Source organism: Phallusia mammillata, chromosome 1 (assembly GCF_965637545.1).
Source record: "Phallusia mammillata chromosome 1, kaPhaMamm4.hap1.1, whole genome shotgun sequence".
Taxonomy (NCBI): Eukaryota; Metazoa; Chordata; class Ascidiacea; order Phlebobranchia; family Ascidiidae; genus Phallusia; species Phallusia mammillata.
Genome location: NC_137252.1, coordinates 19,169,590 through 19,187,345, shown reverse-complemented (window position 1 = coordinate 19,187,345; position 17,756 = coordinate 19,169,590). Strand labels below are relative to the sequence as shown.

The 17,756-nt window shown below is 36.6% G+C and overlaps 1 protein-coding gene and 1 pseudogene across 2 annotated transcripts; both read right to left on the bottom strand.

Moving 5' to 3' along the window:
- Positions 1-1,057: 1,057 nt before the first annotated feature.
- On the bottom strand, positions 1,058-9,674 carry LOC145209314 (uncharacterized). 2 transcript variants are annotated; one of them, XM_080079587.1, is made up of 20 exons: positions 9,583-9,674; positions 9,464-9,520; positions 9,296-9,358; positions 9,128-9,190; positions 9,028-9,051; positions 6,658-6,681; positions 6,565-6,588; positions 6,437-6,493; positions 6,315-6,377; positions 6,201-6,236; positions 4,981-5,088; positions 4,259-4,297; positions 4,132-4,194; positions 3,868-3,903; positions 3,769-3,813; positions 3,642-3,707; positions 3,479-3,586; positions 3,187-3,243; positions 2,292-2,371; positions 1,058-2,229 (listed from the first exon to the last, which is right to left on the bottom strand). In XM_080079587.1, exons 1-19 carry the CDS (start codon positions 9,595-9,597, stop codon positions 2,300-2,302), a joined length of 1,020 nt encoding a protein of 339 aa, XP_079935713.1. In that variant the 5' UTR covers positions 9,598-9,674; the 3' UTR covers positions 1,058-2,229; positions 2,292-2,299. The 2 variants fall into 2 exon arrangements, with proteins under 2 accessions (XP_079935713.1, XP_079935714.1); XM_080079588.1 differs by lacking the exons at positions 3,868-3,903; positions 4,132-4,194; positions 4,259-4,297.
- A 6,196-nt stretch (positions 9,675-15,870) lies between these two features.
- On the bottom strand, positions 15,871-17,027 carry LOC145230530 (uncharacterized; annotated as a pseudogene).
- Between the last annotated feature and the right edge of the window lie 729 nt (positions 17,028-17,756).

Below are 17,756 nucleotides of genomic sequence, written 5' to 3'. Positions count from 1 at the left end.
ACTATGCTTCCATGGCCATGTTTATACTGCATGGCAGGCTATACCCCTTGGGATAGCCTCCATGTGGACAAGGCAACACAGTAAATGTAAGTACACCAGCCACTACTTCTGACCAACTGTACCCCCCTTACCAGGTGGTCTGTAGAAAAAGCAGTGAGTTTACATGATATCACTAACGAAAATATGAACTATTTGCAGAGCAACCATTAGATCAACAGAAAACAAAATCTTGCCAAAATCAAACAATCCTCCACGGCTCTACTCACTGAGTGGGATTGCTGGACAAAGCTTCTCAGTTTTAAAAAGCTGGACGGTTATTGGGTTGGGTACTGTCACTAAAATTTCAATAGGGTTAAAAAAATACCCAATCAGGTTGTCAAAAACGGTACAGCCCATTGCATGGTTTGTTGATTAGGTAGGTGAATCTGGCAATGATGATGAACATTGCCAAAAAATGGGGGACATTTTAAATCATGTTAGGAGTTGTGAGTTTTCTGGGGTTAAGCACTTCAAATAAAGTAAAAAGTTGGGCTTTAATGCTGATTAGGTTTGGGCCTTGCTGATTAAGTGGGCAGTGCTGACCAGGTTGGGTGGGTAGGTCGTTTCCTATTGATTGCATGGGTTGGGGATTTCTGATTGGTCAGGTTGGTTGGGAAGTGCTAACCAGGTTCAGTGGGTTGGTCATTTCTAATTGACCAGGTGTGTTGGGCATTGTAAACCTGGTTGTCTGGGTCAGTCATTTCTGATTGGTCAGGTTGGTTGGGCAGTGCTAACCAGGTTCAGTGGGTTGGTCGTTTCTAATTGACCAGGTGTGTTGGGCATTGTAAACCTGGTTGGGTGGGTTGGTCGTTTCTGATTGGTCAGGTTGGTTGGGCAGTGCTGACCAGGTTGGGTGGGTTGGGCGTTTCCTATTGATTGCATGGGTTGGGGATTTCTGATTGGTCAGGTTGGTTGGGCAGTGCTAACCAGGTTCAGTGGGTTGGTCGTTTCTAATTGACCAGGTGTGTTGGGCATTGTAAACCTGGTTGGGTGGGTTGGTCATTTCTGATTGGTCAGGTTGGTTGGGCAGTGCTGACCAGGTTGGGTGGGTTGGTCGTTTCCTATTGATTGCATGGGTTGGGGATTTCTGATTGATCAGGTTGGTTGGGCATTTGTAATTAGTGGGGTTGGGAGGGGGTTGTTATCCTGATTGGGTGGATTAGCCGTTCTAATTGGCCAATGGGTTGGACATTGCTAACCTGGTTTGGTGGGTTGTCTATGGCTAACCTGGTTCGTCAAGTAGGTCATGTCGAACCTGTTTGGAATAGTTAGTAATTTTTGATTGGACGGGTGGGTTGGGATTGCTAACCTGGTTGGGTGGATAAACCATTTCTAATTGGTGAGGTCAGTTGAGCATTTTCAAATTTAGGTGACATTGCCAACCTGGTTTGGTCATTTCTGTTTAGGCGGATGGGTTGGGCATTGCTAACCTGGTTGGGTGGATTAGCTATTTCTAAGTGACCGAGTGGGTTGGGCTTTTCTAATTGTTCAGTTGTGTTGAGCATTTTTGATTGGTTGGGTGGGTCAAGTATTGCTAACCTGGATGGGTGGGTTCAACATTTCTAACTGATCAGGTGGGTGTGGCATTTTTATTTGACAGGGGGGTTGGGCATTGCTAACCCATTTGAGGAATTCAGTTGGATGGTTGGGTTGGGCACTTTAATCAGTTGGATAGGTTAAGCATTGTTGTACAATGCTGGTTGGGCATTTCTGTATGGTGGGGAGGGCCAACCATTGTTGACCTAGTTGGGTGGGGTTATACTTACTGGTTGGGCATTCGTGTATGGTTGGTTGGGCAATGTTAACTTGTGTGGTGCACTAACTTTCCAAGTGTGCAGGGAATTGCAGATTGGGCATTGCTAATTGGTTGGATAAATGAGTATTTTGCTTGGCTGGTAAGCATCCTTTATGGACTTGATTGCTAAGCTGCCAATAGATTAACTGGTAGCTGATTTGGACATGCTATTTTGGTGAGAAGGTTTTTTGACAAAGTAAACATGTTAGGGACATGTGGTGTACAGTTTCTTTTTCTGAGATTTACTTTTTTGTAACATAATCAATATGTATGTTCCAGATAAGCTTTTACCCCGACATAAAACTACAGTTCAATCACAACCTGTATCCTAACTTGCGGTCATGAGTATGCGAATAAAAAAGGTGAAGAAAGATGAATCACAAAAAGAGCTGCATCTGAAAAATCAATAATGCACTGAATAACAATTAGATTTTTATCAGGAACCAAAAACCCTTACCAACAGCTTTAACAATCCACTTTAGCACCACAGCAAAAGAAACGAAGCATAAGTTTCTTAAACTTTTGCATTTTTCCCATCTAAGATATAAAAATAAAGAAACAGTAAGGTTGCTATAAATGAACACAGAAGATTTGTATATTTTGGTTTGCTACAAGGCCACACACAGACAATACATCATAAAATGTAAATCAGATATTTATTTAATTAGGCATAATGTGGCGTTTTTTAATTGAAAAGTACACTAATATACAGAAACAAATGATATAAAGATTGCTGAGTTTCCGGAACCATTATAGAGGGCCAGTGGGTAAAGTGGTGGGCAACAAGGTGAAAAACAACAACGGACACCTCACAATGCTACATTCCAAAGCTGATTGAAACTTGAACCAATTCAGACATTGTTTAAAATGATCACTAATTTTTGGGGCTAGTGGTGCAACTGTACCTTTTTATAGCAAAACTTTGTGCTGTAAAATTTTGTTCCAATCAGGTATTTATAATTTTTAATCACATGTCTGGAATTTTAAGGACCAAAAGTAATGTTTTTAACTGGCCAAAATTGAACGTGTAGGAACCCTTTCGTTTTTGCCTGCTAAAATGTATAGTAAATAGGTAAAAAGGATATAAAACGGAAATGAATAGGAAAGCCACTTTTCTATCTGACAACAACATTGGCCATGTGAAATCTGACTAAAAAAGTTAATAGATATCTAAAGAATTTTTGGCCTGGCACAGATATGTTTTTAGCATTTACCATTGTTTGTAACATGCGTTCTCCCACTTGGGGCAGTACAGTGAAGCTAACAAATAATGTCTGATTTCACATGTCCCAGAATGAAAAAATGACCTATCCTTCACCATTTGAAAAGCATTCTCACAAAAATTTGCTCACCTTCTTTTTTGGGGGGCAACCAGACAGCAAACTGTGGCTTTGCTGTGGAGGGTAATTCTACAAAATAAGAAGTATTTAAATTTGCAAATGACAAAAACTTGAATCATTTAACCCTAAAACAATTTTTTTTTCTTACTTTAAGACATTGAATGACTCAGCATAATGTTTACCAATATGCACCTCGACAACAATTAATACTCATAAAAATTGAAATGACAGTAACAGATCAATACAGTCTATATACACTTTTTTAATCAAGTATAAAATCATTTACTTTAAGTTTTGAGTCTACCTGAGCTACAACCTGATCAACAAGATTTTCGATGGTTTGATTGACATCATCTTCAATATCTGAAACTGCAGGTTTCATCTCAATACTTGTCGGCTTTGATACTATAGCCTGTCAAACAACACAAATAAGAAAAAAAATGTTAAAAGGCCCTACCTTAGCATACCTCAGTTTTACTTTCAATTTCAACGATATTGTCAATCACAGCTTCTAAAACAAGGCGACATTCCACCTGCAAACGTTGTAATGCAATAATAACCATTTTGGTTTTAAATACATCAACTTTAATGTACCTTTATATTGTCAGCCATTGGTGCTGCATCATGCGGTGAATTAACCTAAAATTGTCAAAGTTTAGACTGAAATTGCAACATGCAAAATTGATTATTTACCTCCTCATAAACTTCAAGATCAATGATTTCTAAGGGCTGAAACAAATGTTTGAACAGTACATTTAGCAAGACTTTATTATAAATGCATGATTGAACCAAAATTTCTGTACATCACATTTACTGGACTACCACTACCTGTTTTCCTTTAACTTCTATTCACTGACAAAAAATACCTGTCCAAAACACTAAAAGTGCTGACACAGATAAACGCAATAAATTTTAACAGATCTTTAAAAAGAATATGCATAAATATAAGTCCTGTACCTCATCAATCCTAAATAACTGTGTAGTGTTTGCAACATCATCTTGTTTCACAATGTCAAAGCACTGGCAAATCAATATAAATTACTTTATTAAACAGATATCAACCAAATATTGTCTTGCAAGTTACCTTTGTATCATCAGCTTCATTAAAAAAACCTAGTTCAGGCTAAAAAGAAGACAGACTTGTTTTGTTTGTTTATTATGATTATTTTGAATACTTTAATTAAAAACATAACCTCAAGAGAACTTGTGTTTATAAAATTCATGCAGTTGCAGATGTTTCAACAATTACTGTTGTCATCTTTAGTGCAGGTTGTCAATTAGTTGTTATGTTTATCATTAATAAAATTATTTTTTTCTGTGTATGGTGTATCTAACTTTGGGGATACTGTTAACCACATTCCCATCAAAAGTCACTAAAGCATCCACATAATAAATAGCGCTTTAAGCAGCTATTCCCGAAATAGCCGACAACTAAGCATTTTTTTAAAATCAAACGGACATTCTGAGATTTGATCTAAATTAAACTTGCACACTCAAGTAGAAAACAATACTAAAAATAATTCCATGGGCCAGCAATGAGGCAGGAAGCAGAGAGATCATTGTTTCAAATAAATTGGGAAAGAGCAAAAAAGCTAATTTTTAAAAACAGTATCAACAAATTCATTTCACAATTAAAGCTTTGCTGCAATCAACATAATAAAATATGTATTATAAACGACCAAGCTTTGTGAAATCCAAAGTTGCTAATTATCTCACAAATAAATTTACCATCTCAGACGGTTTAAATTAAATTACACATAGCAAAACTTGCTTAATTAAATAAAAAGTTAAGTATTATTTACTCACCTGCTCATCCTCAGGTTCAGTGATATATTGGTTGAAAAGGTCATCAATTTCTTGAAGATATTCAACTGGCATACTTTCGCCTTTTCCCATAAATTTTACCTCAACAATCTTAATCACAAAGAAAAGAAAATTATAATAATTGAGTACAGAGAGCATAGATAAAAAGTTTAAAAACTTGTTGATGAGAATGGTAAGGTGAACCAGAAAAACTATCATTTGCAAAGAAAATTTAAATCAATTAAATGCAATCTGTTTTATGGTGTGGGCTGCTTAAAAGGGGATTTCAAATGTTGCCAACCATTTGTTAAGCAAAATAATGTTTGATAAACGGAAATATTTTAAATGATTTTTTAACAACTGCATTATTGATTTGTGGGTGAAAGTCGCACAGTCAACTGTTTTTCTTAAAATATTTAGTTATAAAGCGTTGTTAAAGACAGTATCACAAATGCATGTGTGCATGTTGTGAAGTAGGTGTCTATCTTGAAGACACATGATCCATTGCACCATACCAGCACAACAGTTTGATGAAATGACATCATGTTTTAGGCAGTGAATAGTCAAATAAAACTTGTTTTGCACATGTTCTGCATTTAGCAACTTTCCTTTGTCAGACTTCCCACTGGGTAACTTAGAGTAACAGTTGGTTGAAGTGGATGATATTTCAGACAAAAATGCGATTATGGCAAACAAAAATGCTTGTTTTTGTTTCATTTTAATTTATTTTCCCTTGGTAACAGTTTTCTCACTATTATCGATTTCAACAAACTGGCCTAAATAATGTAATGTGTGTAACAACTGCCTTAAGACAAATCTGTTAAGAAAAACGGAGAAGATGGATGGACTGGGAAAAAATGATAGCTATTATTTCAAAAACAAATATATGTGCAGCTCGTGTCCATTTGGTGCCGATTGCACCACACACCCAATACAGTTTGTGTTGTGACTTCACCTTCTGTTCAGTGGTGTAGTGCTGACCTAGTTATGCAAGAGTGATTTTGTTCATTTTTGACTATCATAGAGGAGAAAGCAACTCTATTGCCTTAAATGAGCTACCTAACAACATTAATTCAGCTGGGTAAGTATAAATTATCAACACATGTTGTACTGTTTATAGAAATGTTCTATTGTTTAGAGAATTTGAACAATCTGGAAACCGGTTAATCAGGATAAAGCTTGGCAAATTGCAATCCTGAATAACCGGTTTCGTCTGTACTCACTTCTTGCTCTTTTTGCATCTTTTCCTTTACGAGTCTCTGTATAATTAAACAGAGTGAAATAACAGGCTAAACAACAAATTAATCTCTACAAATACACATAAATTTATGTCTTACACTTGAATCCCCATCTACTGTTTTGCACTCATGAGTTTCTGTTTCCCTCTTATCAATTGAGATCTGTAACAAAAGTGAGCAAAGTTTAGTTTTAAAAATCTAACTTCTGTCCCAACTCCTACCCTTGTTGGCATGCATGCATCAAAATAAAATACTGTGGTGGTTGTGTCCATTCTCGCCTATAAAGAAAATCCAGAAAATTATACAAAATCTTTCCAGCTTTACCCTTTAAAAGCAATCACTCACTGACCTTCAGATTTTGACGCTTTGGGTTCTAAATAAACAAAGTCAACACTTTTAACATGTGTCTAAAAATATGCACATATTCTGCAACAATACCTACCTTTTTCTTGTACTTTACATCCGGCTGAAAATTTTGAAAAACAAAAGCATATTACTCAACTTGAACTGTTTGCTTTAATTTTTTTGGTTCAAACTATTAAACCAAAAATATAAACCTACAATTAAGAACTAAGTTTCAGTCTGTTTAACTAAACTAAGGTTCTTGAATAGGCAAGACTAACTAAACCAAGGTTCTTGAATAAGCTTTGTTTAATCTTTTGCACACCATGCATATACTAAAACTACAAATGTTAGAATAAAAACTTTAACGATATACATGACACTTGTAAACAAGTTGATAGCAATTGTTCAAACAGGTTGATTCAGTGAGGTACCTTCAATGGGCCTGTCATATCGTGATTTAATTATGAGTGTGTCATGATCGCTGGTCTGCATAGATGCTTCAGGGCTGATCCCAGTTATGAATGTATGTTTATCATATGATAATAACACATATACAGCAAAAAACACAATACAGAAAAATCTGGATAATCAAATAAACCATTTTATTGCATCAAGATCTTTAAGCTCAAACTATATCCCTGTTATTGTTAAGACAATTGTCCGGTTAATTGCATTATATTGATAAGCACACAGGTTCGAAACGAATGTGATTAACCAACATTTAAAATCCTATGTAAACTTCCACAGTACAATTTTCTCAAATACAGAAATAAGAAGCATAAGAAACAACCCTTTAAAAACAACAATATCTCAAATTTATGTGTGCTGTGCATGGCATTTTGTGAGGTCCTACTTTGCTGCTGGTGTATCTTAAAACATGCATAACTGATTGCAGTGAGTCACAACACCTACATAAATGCCACTACAAAAGAGAGAAGGCAAAGTTTAAAGAAGAGGGGTGAAACTGTCACCTCAAAAATGTTATCACAAAAATGCGATGTTGGTGGGAGGTTGTTTTCCTGTTGAACCCCAGCCTCATTTTTGACACGATTGGTTAGATTCTAGTAAGGCTGGTAGGTGTTTAGGGCCACCTTAACAGGTCCAACCAACATTCCCCGCAGTCGGGTTATACTAATAGTGGATGAAACTCACTCTCTGGTGAGCTCAAGTCACAGAATGTGTCATAATATGGTGTAGTTACAGCACATTTAATCATCCTCCATCAACTGTGCCATCCACTATTTTGCGCTCCATAACATATTATCATCGATCAGCTATATATTACCAGCATAGTGATTTCAGTGTAGGTGTGTTACTATGCGTTTTTTCACCGCTATGTGTTTCTTTCCAACCAAATAAACTTAATCCAACTTCCCTCCGTTGGATCTTCTATTGGTAACTTTGGAATAATTGTCAAATAGGAAAGGGGTATTTTAAACAACTATGAATATGATTAAACTTAAGGATAATACACAGACTCATCCTTTTAGATCTTTTGTTTTCGTGTTAATGAAAGGCGTTTCACTACTTTTCCCTGCTGATAAACTTGTCTATAAATTCACCAGAGGTAGAAAATGACCAGTAATATCTGATTAAGGATAGTCACAACAGCATATAAGAGAGTGTTAAGAGGACAAAAAAATAGAATAAAAAAACTGAACAAAAAGCAATAAAGATGTACAGGTCATTCACAGCTAAAGATACAAGTGGATATTAATTGAATAGGATAGAGCAGTGGTTCCCAACCAGGGCCCATGGCCCCCCAGGGGGGCCACGAGCTGTGTTCCGGGGGGCCACAGGTCTAAATTCACAAGAAACACCCACTAAACGCCATTTTCTTTTTTACGTTTATTCCCTAATTCAATCGACTATTTCACATACTATTTGTCTATATTGAGGTTTTTCACGATTGCGGATTCTTGGTTACCCTATTCGACCTGTTTAAAGTCGAAATTAGTACCAAATTTCAACTCGAGATTGCCTTTACACTTTTAAAGGGGGCCACAGGACCTTCAGGGTTACTTAAAGGGGGCCACGAGGCCAAAAAGTGACTTTTAGGGGGCCACGGTCCACCAAAGGTTGGGAACCACTGGGATAGAGTATGTGATATAGTGTCTTGTATTGTCTGTATTCTGCACATAAAACCAATGCAGAATAGTACTAAATACTACACTAGTGGCACAGATTCAAAAAATACATTGAAAAAACACTTTTTAAATGTGTTGTTGGTGTATGTAAATTGAAAGATTTAATTTTCACTAGAAGACAAATATTTGGAATGTTTTTTTCATAAATATTGTAATGGATAGGTAATATAGAAATTGTGACCCATTATTCACTGGGATTTGTCTTTTTGTGACACACTAACATCATTGTGTGCACTTACATTTGAGTTGGTGGTTTATGACTCTCTGATAATATGTACTTTAAAATAAACAACACAACACTGTGCCAAAAAAACACTTACTTGGTACAAAGGATCCCCTTCAATCTATAAAATACATAAGGCCATCAAAACTTGTTATGAAATAAATAAATACTAATAATATTAACATTCAACAACTTACTCCAAGTGAATATCTCCAATAAAAAGTCTCATCATCATCACATATGTGCTTGTTCAGAATAGTCTGAATAGGGCATTTATTAATTTGTGCATGCTTTGTTACAACATGTCAAATAGGTAGTAATAGCTGGGTTACATATTAGTAATAAAAATCCTATGCTGACGTTACCTTGTTAAGAGTTTCAACTTCACGGTTCGCAGTAAAATGCTCTGGCGCAGGGTCATAATGAATCTTTATACAAAATACTTTTAATATTACCTATACACCTAAAATATAAGTGGGCCTATGTAACAAAAGCAAAGATAATGTACTTGATTGTACAGAATACAGACTTACCCCGGCATCTTTGAAAACCGCTTTAACATACTCATCACCGGACAAGTTATCCATATCCTGGCGAGTAAAAACCGTTAATACACATTTTGGAAGGAAAACTTGCCAGAAAAAAAACTTACCTTCTCCTCTGACATCTTTGTGATTTAGAAAATAGTCTTCACTACAATTGCACTATCACAAAAATACCTCAAACTTGCCGCCGAACTCCCGCTCTTATCTGTAGCATGAAAGGCAGTTGCTAAGTTACAAAAAAATTTGTCACGTGATATAAAAGTTGGCGTATGATTGGTCTGTTGGCTTGCAGTGAATACGCAATCAAGCATATCTTGCCATTTTAGAGTGGTAGACCACCATGTAGAAAAAAGTTAAATCCTAAAACCCTAGGCCACCAAATTCACGTGAGTTCAACTACCTTGTTTAAGTAAGGTAATTCTAATTTAGGTACCGAACTAGTCGTCAAACTCCCGCTCTTATCTGTAGCATTAAAGAGCGTTGCTAGGTTACGTGTCACGTGTTATCAATATCATCATGTAATTGGTTAATTGCAGATGGTCTGTTAAAAGTGTTCTCTTGCATTTTCAATAGACTTTTTCAATAGGAATATGTTATCTTCACCTATCACATGTTTTACTGTTTCTTGAGTAGGAATAGATATGGCAAGGCTTAAATAAGCGGAAGAATGGCCAAGAATACGCGTAGGAGACCAAGTGGCCAACTGCTTGTGGTTTCAGCATTCTAACCCCAATCATACTTTCCTATTCAACAAAAAAATCATACTTCCTATTAAGGCAACCTTCGGGCACATTGCCAGAACTTTAAAGTGCTTAGTTTTTTGACAAGAACTGAGAGGTGAATGATTTTTGTGTGTCAGGCAAATATTGCTTTCAGTTTTCACTGTTTCACATTGCTGTTTTTACAACAAACTAATTTACTTGGACACAATGCCTGCAACTCATTTTAATGGAACTTTTTTATGCCTATAAAAATGGTAATTGCATTTTGTCAACAGATTGTTTGGGCCCATAACTTTTAATCTCCAGGTGGCAAAATGTTTTTGTGCTTATGTGTACAACAAATACAAGGTTTGTGCAAATAGGGTGTGTAATAAATTAACACCAGGTTAAGTAGAACTCATGACAGTGAGACTGTGTCACTAACATGTACATAACCCTTACATAATGTGCTGCAAGTTATACTTGTTTAATCAATGTCTGATCACAATAGTATACTTCAAGTTATTCAAGTCATGTCATGTATTGAATGTGTTTCATAACACTGTACACCAAAGTCTCTACCTATAGAAATAAAGCTTATTTCACTGTGGGTTACACATAAAATAATGCTATGTATAATTATAAGGGACATATGAAAATTCTAACATGGGTTTGCTTGGAATGGGAATATTCTTAAAGCCAGGCAATATAAAAAGGTAGCAAGAAAAGGGTATTTTTGCATCATGGTATGTACTGGATAAATATATATTTTTCTTTGTTTTTGTAAAAGTTTTGTTTTTACTATTTCACCCTAGTGCATTTACACATGTCAGTTAAAAAATAGACATCTGACTTTTTAGTTTGCCCATCCGGTTGTCATCTAAATGGGTTTCACTGGCTCAAATTCTGACAAGGAAAAAGTAAACAAGTTTTGGTATTTTGTGATTGGTATATCTCAGGCCCTTGAACCTTTTTTGTTTTTTCAAGTTTTTCTGATTTCACGAAAATATGCACCCAATGTCGTTCATGGCACCAAAAATGCTAAACATCTACGGTGTGATAATATTGCTTGATACTAATAGAAGTAATGTGAATATGTCTCTCTGTTTAGCTTCAGTTTATGTATTTACTACATGGTAGTGACAAGTATTAATAGCAGATGTAGAAAACACCATTTGTAAAGTGACTGGTAGGATCTTGGCATATAAATGCCTCAATGCAGTAGTGTATGTAAATGTAGTCATTTATAAAATCACATTTACAATGTAGTCACATTTACAAAATGTTTTTTGACTTGATGCTGGTTTTTCTTTATATGTAACATTTAAAAAGTCGAAAATCAATAAAACCTAACCACAACCTGAAGAAAATAGTATTATTTTTCCATTGTTGTTTAACTGTGCTTCACCTTTTAATGACCTAAATTTAAACAAGTAAATTTCAACTGAGATCTGTAATGATTTACAAATGCACAATTAACAGTTTACATCAAACCTGCATTACTGACCACTGCAATGTCTTGTGCATGACATGTTTAGTTGGTTCACTTTGTTTTTGTTGATAACCCCAGTATTTACCTCGCTAGCCCCTTAAAATGGGTATTTTTCTTCCCAAAGTTTGTCCGACTTGTTTGGCCATCAAATGTTTGATGGATTTGGCTGAAACTTACACAGATGGTAGATATAGTTATGTAGATGTACATCCCACTTTGATTGTCCTGATAACCCCCATATTTACCTAGCTAGCCCCTTAAAATGAGGGAGTTTGTAAACAGTGTCGGAATTTTAAATTTGGATAGCTTGTAGAGTATGCCATTTATAAATGTTGAGTAGTGTGTTCAACCCTGTAGCCCCAACATTTAGCCTAAAAGCCCCAAAGGTGTAAAACGTGTTTGTATGTTACCGGGCACCACAAACAAAAGATTCTGTGGTGCGATAATCTTACATGTGCAACCAGTTGTATGTTGCTTGTGGGTTTTGTGGGCTTGGTGGACGTTTTTGCGCCATGGCAGTTAGGGGGTTGTCAACAGCCGCATAACGGTTGTTGCCCAAAACAACTCTAGTGGTCGAAATTTTAAACATTTGCAGATTGGGCTGAAATTTTGCAGTACTATTGATTGAGTCATTGAGGTTTTATATGTTTTTAGTTTGTGTGTCGGACCCCATTAGTTACCCTACTAGCCCCCTAAAATAGGTCATTTTTAAAGAATACAGAGGTTCATTTATATATCAGTTGAAACCTACATCTTTTTTCTAATAACCTGAAGGTCAAATATTAAGTGTTCATTAGAAGTTTGTGATCGACCCTTGTATACCTTTTCGTACTTGTGCACCCCTGCATATTTTGGTGCACCCTAGGGTGCACCATGCACACCGGTTGAAGAGCATAGTATTATTGTTTAAGCCTATTGCAGATCACTGTATTTTACCCTACAACACTTTCTCATGGTTATCTTTTTTTTATTTTTTTATTTTACGACAGTCCGAAAACTGAAAACTGTCCTTTGTCGTGTCACCATACGAGAAATAAACGTATTTTCAGATAAAGGGTAGTCGATAATAATAGTAAACAAAAGAGGAAAAGCGAACGAAAGAGGTTAAAATGTCAATAAATCGGCAGCAGAAATCAAAATCTATTACACGCATGCAGATATTTGTTAACGGCATGGAATAATAACAGTGTGTGGGCGTCTGTTAAATCAGGATGACCAAATAGCATGAAACGAATAATTGCACCAGGAGAAAGATTGGAAAGAAATGAAGCGTTAAACTTAGCGTTTTCTGTCAGAATATTCGAAACAGTAGAAAACAAAATTGTGCGAGGACGAATCAATAGTGGACAATTGAGAAACAAATGTTGCGTGGTTTCTACGGCCTGACATGCACAAGGGCGAAAGTGCCTGGGATTGATATTGAGTGGGCTATGGTTAAGTCGAAGCATGCAATGAAGGGCAGTTGTCTTAGGACAAGAGCCATGCAGATGTAAGGTTCTGACTGGATACGTAAAGAAAAGTTTTTTAACTTTATTTTTAAAAACTGAAACAGATTTTATCAATCGGATTTCTTTTGGAAGTTCATTCCATAAGCGGATAGTTTTGGGAAAAAATGAGTTATATTTGGTATTTATGCGGCACGCAATGGGATGTATTTTGAGGGGGTTACGCAAGTCATATTTAATTAAGTTTTTAACGTATTCAGGAATGCAGCTTTGTAAATATGAAGGTCCTATGCGATTTAGAACTTTGTGAAATTGAACGAGAGAGTGAACGTTGCGACGAACACGGAGGGGTGTCAATCCAAGGTCCTGTAATATTTTATCATACGAAGTGGTCCTCATACACCCTAAAATTAGTTTAGCCGATTGGTGTTGCACATTTTCTAGTGCTTCACAGTCAGAGGTTACAGTTATCGAATAAAATGTCGCCATATTCAAGCGTAGGAAGAACGCAAGACCTATAAAGGGTAAGGATGATATGCCGAGAGACTGTGTTAGATATTTTGCGCAATCGGTTAACTTTGATTTGTGCTTTGTGGCAAATGTAACGAATGTGGTCATGCCAAGAAAGTGTTGGTGTAAATATGAGGCCGAGATATGTAGGCTATGTGCACGGGTTTCAGGCAGAGCTACACCTTTGAAAAATATTTGAGGAAGATTGGAACTTTTACAGAGCGATAGTACTTTAGATTTGGAGGGATTAAAGTTAATTGCCCAAGTGGAAGCCCATTTGTCGAGGTGGTTGAGATCTCGCTGTGAAATTTTTTGAAGTTGATTTGGAGATTTATCCGAATAATAAAGGGCAGTGTCGTCAGCAAAAAGTGAAATGTTAGAGGTTAAGTTATTGGAGATGTCATTAACATAAATCAAAAAAAGCAATGGTCCTAAAATTGAACCTTGTGGGACTCCGGCATTTGTAGGTAGTAAGGTTGAAAGGTTGTTGTTCAGGCGAACTTGTTGTACACGACCAGTTAAGTACGATTTTAGTAGAGGAAGCAAATTGCCATTTATCCCAATTTGTTGTAATTTATGAAATAAACCGTGGTGCAAAACACGATCAAAAGCTTTGGAAATATCAAGAAAAACGATTCGACAATCAATGCCTTCGTCACGATCGGCGTAAATATTGTGGGTTGTGTGAAGCAGATTGGTGATGGTTGAATGATTTTTTCGAAATCCGGAATTGTTGGGGTTCAGAAGTTTATTTGATTCCAAATAAATAATCATGTGTTTGTGGAGAATTTTTTCAAAAACTTTTGATAGGGAGGGTAGGAGCGAAATTGGTCGATAATTTTTTACATCATGTTTTGGCCCGGATTTATGCAGTGGGATTATTGTAGCTTTTTTCCACTCTGATGGGAAGATACCCACTGATATAATATAATCAAATAAATAGCTTAATGGCGTTGCTAGGGATTCTGCACATTGTTTTAGAATGTGATTAGGAAGATTTAGCGGATCAGAAGATTTGCTAGGGTCAAGTTTACGTAATACGTGGTACACATCAAACGGGGTAATGTCAATGGAAGGTATGGATAGGTTAAGTTGGCAGGAAGAAGGAGGAAAAGACAGTGAAAGCAGATTTGAAGGGAGTGTGGAAATGGAGGCGAAATGTTCATTTAGGAGATTTGCTTTCTCGATGTCATTGACATAAGTTACTCCGTTGAAAACAAAGCTTGGCGTACTTTTGCTGTTATAGGAAACTTCGTTGGTATTCAGGATTTTACGTGTGAGTGACCAAAACCTCTTAGAAGAAGGTTGAGAAAGGCAGGCTTCGTTAACAATATGCGCATGGTATTTAGCTTTTGCGGTCTTAATTTTGCGTTGAATTTCGTTTCTAAGTTTGTTGTATTGTAATTTGTGATGCAATTCACCAGAATTTCTCCATCTGGTAAACCAGCGATGTCGCTTTCGAAACAGGTGTTTAATTTCGTGATTCATCCATGGCTTACATTTCGCTGTTAGCTTATAAGATCGGAGTGGAATATATGTTTTGCACGTCTGGTTAACAACATCAGTAATGTTGTTTAGGGCCACGTCCACAGAGGATGAGCTTGCAACCAAATCATCCCATGGATACGCGATTAAAATATTGTTTAAAATATTGTTTGTTTTAGAGATTCAAAATCACTATTGGCGAAAATCCATTTGTAAAACACGTGTTTGGGGAGAGCGCCACGAGATACGTTAAGTATAACATAAATGGCACAGTGATCCAAATTTGCAAGTGGTGGTAGTACCCCAGATGACAATACGCACTCGGGTGTGTTTACTAAAATCCAGTCTAGAATGTTACTAAATCTGGTTGGTTGGTCTATTAGTTGCGTAAAACCGCGTTGAGTGACAGAAGAATACAATGCAGAATTGAAGATAGTTGCGTGGGGCTCATTAAAATCGCCTACTATAATAACGCATTTGGATGTCTGCTGTAACAAATCAATTGTAGAACATAGTTTTGCGGAAAAAAGATCTTTAGAGGCTTTGTTATAACTGGGAGGTTGGTATCCAACGCAAATTATTATTGGTCGACAATCGGGAACCATGGTAATTTTCAGCCACATCAACTCGCAATCGTCAGACTCGTGAGCATACAAGCGTACGCAGTGAATATCATCGCGTACATACGCCAACACCCCGCCACCGTGCCTATTTCTGTCCTTTCTAAAAGGAAACTGAAAACCGTCAATGATGAGGCGTTCATTAGAAACACTTGAATCTAGCCATGTTTCAGTCACGCAGACAATGTCGAAACCACGATTTAATGCTATAAAATGCAGTTCATCTAGTTTAGAAGAACTGTTATGAGCGAAAATGCTCCGAGCATTGATATGAAAAAGCGCTAAACCATCACCATATCGATCCATTTAAACAACATAAAAGACTAAAAATCGGTAAACTTCTCACCATTAACGAACAGACAGTAATCTGCTTCAATAATTTTCCATTTGATAGTTTTTCCCTGATTGTAGAATTTGTTTGCATGTCGAATTAATTCCTTTCTTTGAGCCTGCATAGAAGCAGGTAGATGCCTTGTTATGTTTGCATCGAAGGACCGAGCGCGACCAGAAAGAGAAAACAATTTTCTTTTGTCCGACATCTTGACAAACTTGATAACTATTGGGGCTGGTTTAGACAAATCTTTGTTTCCACTGATTGCTGACGTACGCCGCGACAGGCGGTGAATATTGCTAAACTGTATTTTATCAAGTTCAGAGGAAGAATACTGCAGTTTTTCCGTTATGAACGTTCTTAAGACATGTTCAGTTTGATCAGGTGACTCGAGAGATAGCAGTTGGGGTATGCCATGAAACAGCAGGTTAAATTCTTTTGAACGCATTTCGTCCATAACGCGCTTTTGATTCAATTCAGTCTTAGTTTCCTTCAGGTGTTTCAAGCGAAGCTACTTTGCCCTCGAGCTCGTCAATTCGATGGTGTGCAACCTCGAGGCTTGTTTCTGCCTCACCGACGCGTTCCCTCAGGTCGTTTTCAATTGAGGTCAAGCGCTTGTCCATTGACTGCATGAGGTTGAAAACGTCTCGTAATGTTGGCTCACCTACTTCACTTGCTTTAGTATTAGACATTCTATGGCTGCCCCTGATAGTAATATTTTCCATTTTTGAGAAAGATATATTGATATGACCGCTACAGGAGATCTGACTTGTTATAACAGCTATAAACTCATCGAAGTAGCCAGTTAAAACAGAAATTTAAAGCAACAACAGCAGCTCCAAAAAACACGTCCGTCCAACACGGTGACAACTGCAAAAACATGGTTATCTCTTGAAAAGCATTATTTTCAACTTTGCATGTGTGGGGACCCATGAGTTTTTGCCTGCAGAAACAACCAAGGCTTAAAAAAGACAATGGCTAATATGGGACCCAATACAAAATAAGCATAGGAAATATCATAATGTTTTAAAATAGGTTTATAATGTAGCCTAAATGCAATGACCAAAACAGAACAACTACACTTTTAAACTAATCTGTACATACTTTTGCATTTATGTTTCTTGTTTATTTGTTGGAGTCCTGCAGGCAACAACCCGCACATTGTCAAGATAATAAAAACAATCTACAAAAATTCATATTTTTAAAATAAGAGAAGGCATGAGACAATCCAATATCGAACTAGAAAGGTGGCTTTCTGATATAGCCTACTTCCATTTTATATATTCTATACGATATTTACCAATTTACTATACACATCATTTGATCTACACATATGATTGTTTTTGCAAGCAAAAACGAATGGGTCCCCGCACGCGCGTTTGTGCGGATTTACGGTAAACAAACGTCCTGGTTATTTTAAGATTCTTAAGGAAAAACTTCCAACTTTAGCAATAACCCAACTTTAAAAACCGTATTCTTTTTGCATCATTACTGTTATATAATTACAAGTAAATAAGAACGGGAAAAATACTTTTAATTTATTCTTTGACCTTAATATTGTCGTTCAAGGTCAGTTTTTAAATACAATTTTCCAAAACTGAAAATGTGCTTGATAACGAAATAAAACGACTTAGCACGCTGCGCAAAAACAGCTGATTTCTGATTACCGACACGACTGTCTCGTAAAACGTCCGTCC